The following is a 7,587-nucleotide window of genomic DNA, read 5'->3' on the forward strand; positions in this document are numbered from 1 at the left end:
ATTTGTTTCTCTTAATAATTAAATAATATAAATTGGAAGGTACTATGAGTTAATTACATCTGGTAGGAATGTCGTTTTTTCATTCAGAAATAAAATAATATTATATGAATGTGTAAGATGTTAAAAGTATTTTGCAAAAGTGCATAGTCATTAATGATGAGAAGAGATAAAAACAATATTTTTTTGTATTGGAAAATGTAAACTGCAAGCTCTTATTACATAGATACATTAAAGTAAATGACTGACTGTTTTTCTCACTTAATTTTGATTTATTTGAATTAGGGTTACTTAAATTATTCTGACCATTAGAGACATTGTAGACATTGCTTTTAGTAGATCTGATCAAGCTCATTTTACACACACATTTAATCACACTGTTAACAATCATGTAGGTTGTGCATGCTCTATTTCTTGATAACATATAATAAATTATACACATAACCATAAGTGTGTAAATTGACTAAGATAAAAAAAAACATCTGGTTTAAATAAAACAGATTAGTGTTAAGTTGATGAGAGTAATGTGACAAAAATTCCTTAACATATAAATATTGTGTATAATTTGCATCCTTATTCCCATAGTTCATTTAAAATTCAATAAATAGTGCTAATAGAAGTATATACTATGATATTAGTATACCATTTCTGTATTATGTATAGAACTCCTTCAGAAATACGGTTTTATCTTGTTTAAATCTTTTCTATGACAGCGTTTATGTAGCTTCATTACATGATGGTTTTTTGGGGGGTTCTCATATAGAAATTAATTGTTATTCAGTCACACTTAGACAAAATTCTATGTGCAGTACAGAAAAAATCAAAGTCATGCCTGTTGATAGAAAATACACAGCGCACTCATATATCAACCAACAGTTGTACAAAATTGCCAAAATTTTCAGGAAAGAAGGATACTGAATAACATAAAACAAACAAATATAGAAAATGACACAGAAACACAATTCGTAAATATATAAACTAAATTATAGTTATTGCATTAAATATCGCACTAGATAGACTGGATGTACATTCACTCACAGATACAAGAACGCACATAAGTGCTGCTGATGGTATTCAAATTTTACAAGATACATATGCAAAGACATTAATCGTAACACGTAAATTTTACATGTAACATTTATAAAAATATTTGAATATTATTTAAACAAATTTGAATTTGAATACAAATTTTTTAAAATTAAGAAAAACAGCATATTAAATGAATGCTCTCAACTCACAAAGCAAATTTTTTTTTGATACTTTACAAGTAGAAAGTAATCTTTTAAAGGGTCTTGGCGACAATGTCAGTACTACATGATATTCCACTGAAGAAGAAGTGAACTGTTGTAATAGTTTTGATGGTTGTTGATTATATTATCTGTTGTTGTAGTGTGTGTTTTTATTAGTCCTTTAATAAGATATATTATAAAAACACTTTAGCATGCTACTTAACTTTTTTAAAACCTCTTCTTAATGTTGTATAAAAAAAAATCTGATTTGGACACCAGATGATTTCCTTGTACAGTTATTGAATTACATATACACATTTTTCCAAAAAATCCAAAAAAATTAAAATGAAATTGTAAACCATACGGTAAGAGTCGCAGATATCATTTCTTCCGCTCAAAAAACAAAAATTTCTGTAATACAAATAAAACCGCTTTTAACAAAATGATACTGTATCAAAAAAGTAAGATAAAGGTAATAAATAACAAACAATGTTTATGCGTTCCTGATAATAAGAAAAAAAAGAAAAATTAGTTACAAAACTGTAATCGGCCTGATTTTATTTATATGTATTACATACCACATTTACAGAAATAATAAAATTCTTATGATTATTCGTTGTTTAATAAATGAAATTGGGCCGGTAAAAGTTTTGTAACAAATTTTTATTTTTTTGCTTATTATATGGAACGCTTAAACATTGTGTACTATCTATTATTGTATATCTATTGTCTATTACATATATTTAACATGTGTTGTTTTTTTTAAGAAAATTCTAAATTAATAATAGAAATGTAGTGTCTTACCTTTTTTTATGTCGTTTTATTAAAAGCATTTTTATTTGTATTACAGAAATTTTTGTTTTTTGAGCAGAAGAAATGATATCTGCAAGACTCGTACCATATGGTTTACAATTTCATTGTAATTTTTTTGGATATCACTGCGTTTTGTTAGATTATTCTTTTATTTCTTTTTATGAATTACTGATTGTTATCTTATGGATTTATTATTGATATAAAATGTATTTTATATCAATAATATAAAATGTATTTTATATCAATAATAAATTTTAAACTTTATGGATATAAAATATATTGCCTTAGAACAAACAAATTGAATTTCACGGCCAATTGTTTTTGTTGATAATCATATCATTCAATTTACCAATTGAATTTATTTCTGTTTTATTTATTCCTTTTTTAATAAAACTAGTATAATCTCTTGCAAACTAATACTTTTTTTTTTTTAAAGAAGTTATGGGCATTAAAAAAATTGTTTCACCTTCAGTACTTTCATTTACATAACAGCATTTACTATTAAAATAAGCTGTAGTATAGTTTCTTTTAAATTCTATTATTCCAAGTACATTATCAAATTTTGTTATCAGTTTTTTTTGTTTTTTGCTTTAACAGACAATTTTAAGTATCTTTTTTTAGAAAAAAAAAAGTAAATTTTGATGAATGTATTTTATAAAATAAATGATAAAACAATTGTTGTATCTTAACATATACAAAACACCAGCAAAAAAATAAAAAAACATACAAGATATCCAACTGATTGATTGGATCTTTAATTATTATACTAATTCTTTTAAAATGTATGGCAAATTGAATTTGAGAAAGTAGAATTTGACTTATTACAGCACCAAAAGAGACCGTAAATTCATCCACAGTTAGATGTTGCTTGCTGTAAATTCAGCCAACCACACCTGCTAAAAGTTGGTGAATGGGTTAACACCATTGACGTGTAAAAAAGGGCTTACATAATATGTATTAGCATGTCAAAACTGCCAAAGAAAACAGGAAAAAAAATTTTTTTAATGAGACAGGATTATGTTCAGGGGCAAAGAGTTACATTAGAAAGGCATCAAATTTTTAAAAAAATATGTAACTAGCTCACATTCAGCTATCAGTTAAATATTAAATAAAGAATTTTGCAGATTATTTTTTTTACCCAATTTATTTGTACTTGTGAACGTATATTAAAAAATTCTCACTCAAACTCAAGATTTGTTTATATTAAGAAACTTGAACATTCCAACAAAATTTAGCATTATACCATATTGCCAAAAAGTGGCAAAATTTGTAAATGTATAAAACATTCCAGTTGTCAGAGAGTTGCTTCACTGACTGATATTAATCCAGTGGAAAATTTGTGTGCCATTGTCAAAAAAAGACAAAAATTGATTGCTTAAAAAACTCACCTCATTAAAAATAAATAATATCGGTATAGTTTTGTAATATATCATTGAGAAAAAAGGGTAATCCACATTTTCAATGCCATATTGTGTATATGAACTAATTAAGAATGCAGGAAAGTATTAAATATTTCTAAACAGTATAAATGTATATTTTTTCTAATTATAATTATATTTTAAATAATAATTTGTTTTATTTATTTTAAATATTCTGATTTATTTGCATACGACCTTAGTTTTCCTAGAATAGTGGGATTTAACAAAAATAATCTTTGCATTAAAAAAACTATTTATAGATGTTTAAGCTCGTAACATATTTTTATGCTTGTATTTCGGAATTCAAAGTTTACTTTCCTTCACATATCTGTATGTTAAAATAGATCTCTTGTTTTAAATTCAACTTTGACATTTATATACTGAACAAATATATTGTTTTGTTACTGTTATATAAGAAGTTAATCACTTAATACTAAAGTATATAAATTTAATAAATAAGTAAATTTGGTTATACAGTAGTTAGATTTCATTTTCTTGAGATTTATTGAAATTATTTACCTTTAATTGAAAAATAGTTAATCCTTAATATTGATATCACTGTGGTTAATCGTTACCAGTCCCTATTAAATAATCAACTAGTTTGCTCTGTTGCATTATTTAACTTTAACTCACTGCTTACTACAAGTTTTTATAAAACATCCTCTTTCACCTTAAATCCATTTTAATACCTAACTTGATTTTATTCTGTATAATTTTGTGCCAATATTTTTTTGGCGAATGGTTTTTTTGTCATTTAGCCAGATAGTTGTCATGCTGCTGACTGGCAACAATGTGTACAATTAAATTTCCCTCACACTTTTGACTATTTTTAGGATTTATTTATATTTAAATGACACTGAAGTAATTTCGGTACGATAAGCAATAAAATCAAGTTATTTTTTTATTACTTTAAATTTTGTTTTAGATAATATTTTATGTTTATGATTACCTGATTTATAACTTTGCATAAAATAAATTTTAATAATTCTATATCCAACAAGTGTTTACATCAAATAGAAACATGTGGTTGTATATAATGTTAGACATTTGTCATTAGTTCACTATTTTTTCACTGTCAAAATTTTATCCTTTACATTGTTGTAGGCACTATGGATTCCATAACAGTGGTAACTGCCAAAAATTGAGAGGGCATGGTTGAAAGAGTTTTGGAATGTTAGTAGTAGGAAAATGAAACTACAAGAGGGCATCACCTATCACTTTGTGTAACATTTTGTCCTCCCATTACATTTCTGCCACCCCTTGTAGTAACCAGTTGTAAATTGCATTACGTTTATCAAAAGAAAAAAAATTATGATTTTTTTTTTTTTTTTATAGTGTTATGTTTAATATTTTTATAATAATAAAGATCATTATCATTATAAAGATATTATTGTTTTTAGTGAAGCAGCACATTACAAAAGTACTTTGAAAAAGAGTAACGTATTAACAAAAAAAAAATTTTAATTGATTTTTGATGGAGTTTTTTGCTTTATAAGAGTAAATCAATTTATATATCAAATATTTATCAATATTAGCAAATCTAATTCACATGCTAGTAAATCATTAGTTAATAATATTATCTTAATATTTTTATTTGTAATGCCTTTCATTGTCTATTTTTTATATCATTACGATACATCTGACTGTAATCTTAAATATTGAGTGTTGATCACTTCATAGACTGAAAATCACTTTAATTCAAAATCACAGATTCTTCTTTCAAGATATTGAATGACAATTTTTTTATAACCACAAACATAGTTTTAATTCTATTAATATTTTCTAAAATCAGTATTTCACATATCTTTTGTGAATTAGATTATTGAGATTCAATTATTAATAATTAGCCATTTTTATATCTGAGGTCTGTTGAGAAAATAACCAAACTTTATTTTTTTTAATCTGTATTATTAATTTTACAGGTTATTGGTCCTTGTCCCCTTCAAAGAACTCCCCTCCGCTGTTCACACACTTTTCCCAGCGGTTTCCACTTCACGAAGCAGTCGGTTGGATAGCTTCTTTTGATGGTCTTTAACATCCATGACAAATCTGCTTTAATATTACCAATAGTCTCAAAACGGCATCCTTTCATCACTGATTTTAATTTTGGAAATAAGAAAAAATCACAAAGAGCCAAGTCTGGTGAGTAGGGAGGCTGAGAGAGGACAGTCGTCTGATTTTTGGCACAAAACTGATGAATTGACAAAGCTGGGTGTGTAGATATATTGTTGTGGTGAAAAAACCATGAGTTGTCTCAGGTCTCTTTTTGTGAATTTTTTCACATAACATTGTAAAACGCCTTAGTAATGCTCCACTCCAATGTTCACTCCAGAATCGTAGATTTTTGTTGAATGTGGGTGTCATCAGTTGAAGTCGAAGGCCTTCCTGGTTGAGGGTCATCTTCAATTGACTGACGAGCACTTTTAAATCGTAAAAACGTTTCATAACATTGTTGTATACAACCTGGAGCATCATCTCTGTAAGCTTGTTTCAAAAGTTGAAACGTTTCTGTGAAATTTTTCCCCAGTTTCACACAAAATTTTAAGATGTATCATTGCTTCTGAAAATTGCGCATTATAAAAATCACTACTAACACTTAAACTTGTTGCACTCAAATAGCAATAACATGAAAACTAAACAAGATATCAAAAATCCAAGAACATGTGGTTACAGAGGAGGTTATGCAGAACACAATGCTGCCAACCACATGTCACTAAACTGGTGGTGCGTAATTAAAAATGTTTGGTTATTTTCTGAACAGACCTCGTATATAGATTATTGTTTTCTAGGACAAAGTAAGTTTCTTTTGTTTAGTTAATTTGAAATTTATGTTTAAAAAAATTTCTAGTGTTTTGCACCATTGCATGGATTTTGTTATGTTCAGTTAACTGATATTTCACATGTAAACAAAAATTGCCTGTTCACTTACATGACATTATGTAATTATCATCATAGCAGTTATTGTAATACATTTCTTCTGTTTTCTGTATTCGTGATGCTAGTTCTGAAGTTTTGCTTCTGATAAAGAGATACTTATTGGTTGCATGGAAAGCTTTAGAAAATTGAAGTACAATGTAAGTTTAATTATTATATCCTTAACAACCTTGAATATTTTTTATACTTGCTGATTTTTAAGATCCTTTTGTTGCCTGTTTTCCAGTCCTTAATACTTCTTGAAACTTTAGATAGACTACCCCAATGAATTCTTGGTCTTTGCTGCTTTCCTTAAGTTTGGTTCAGATTAAATTCATCTTCAATTAATGGCTTCCAAACTTCCAGTTCCCTTACCTACCTGTGGTTAATGTTGTGTATTTTTATATTTATGAATTAGAATTATAAATTAGTTTATGCAAATTTTTCATATATTGTTTCAGTTGCTGTTGCTGCGATTTTTCCAAATTTAAGTCCATTTCTTACACTTGTCGGTGCGCTTAGTCTTAGTATGGTCGGATTAATATTTCCTCCACTTATTGAAATGCTTGTTTATTGGGAATCTCCTGGTCATGGTCCTTACAAGTGGAGACTATGGAAAAATCTATTCATTATTTTATTTGGGTTTCTTGGACTTATAACTGGAACTATGACAAGTATTTCAGAATTTGCTCATGCTTATAGGAAACCTAATTAAATTCATAGAGGATGTGTATATAATCTTTTTTGTATTTTCTTATAAATATTGTTCATAATGTAATATAATTTTAAAATTTATTTAGATATTTTATTAAATGAATGTATTTTATTATTTATGATTTATTTTTTATTATCTTTTGTAGTTATTCCTTGTAATTAGGTAACAGATAGGTTGTGGAGACTGTTCTTAGTATCTTATTCAAATCAGTGGTTTCAACTCCAAAAATAAGTTTTGAAATATTCAATTTATTATTATTTAATTTATTTTCCCCCTATAGTAATATATGGAAAAATTTTTTGTTAGTTTTAGTTTTTTTAAGTGGTTATCTTAGTGAGTTAAGAGTGGTAAAATATTAGTATTGCTGAACTGAATAAGGTCTGCCTTAACCTAAACCTTAACCTTAATAAACATTTTGAAGGTTTTAAATTGTAAAACTTTTACAATTAAAATTTTTTAATTATAAAATTATTTTGTGGAATAGTTTTGGCCAACTGAATGT

At 26.7% G+C, this 7,587-nt stretch overlaps 2 protein-coding genes across 6 annotated transcripts in view; one reads left to right on the forward strand and one right to left on the reverse strand.

Annotated features, from left to right (window-relative positions):
* The window catches only part of LOC142328651 (proton-coupled amino acid transporter-like protein pathetic), a 95,133-nt gene extending 90,941 nt beyond the window's left edge, over positions 1–4,192 (reverse strand). The window contains exon 1 of one of the 4 annotated variants that reach the window (XM_075372541.1): positions 3,977–4,192. The gene's annotated coding sequence lies outside the window, so the exon portion shown is untranslated. The remainder of the gene's footprint in view (positions 1–3,976) is intronic. The other 3 variants (XM_075372540.1, XM_075372536.1, XM_075372535.1) reach the window with 3 other exon arrangements.
* Positions 1–7,199, forward strand: part of LOC142328652 (proton-coupled amino acid transporter-like protein pathetic) — a 42,440-nt gene extending 35,241 nt beyond the window's left edge. For both annotated transcript variants that reach the window (XM_075372544.1, XM_075372545.1), the window contains exon 8: positions 6,832–7,199. In XM_075372544.1, the coding sequence (XP_075228659.1) occupies positions 6,832–7,085 (254 nt within the window). In that variant the 3' untranslated portion in view covers positions 7,086–7,199. The remainder of the gene's footprint in view (positions 1–6,831) is intronic.
* Positions 7,200–7,587: the final 388 nt, after the last annotated feature.

This window comes from Lycorma delicatula, chromosome 8 (assembly GCF_047948215.1).
Source record: "Lycorma delicatula isolate Av1 chromosome 8, ASM4794821v1, whole genome shotgun sequence".
NCBI classification, from domain to species: domain Eukaryota; kingdom Metazoa; phylum Arthropoda; class Insecta; order Hemiptera; family Fulgoridae; genus Lycorma; species Lycorma delicatula.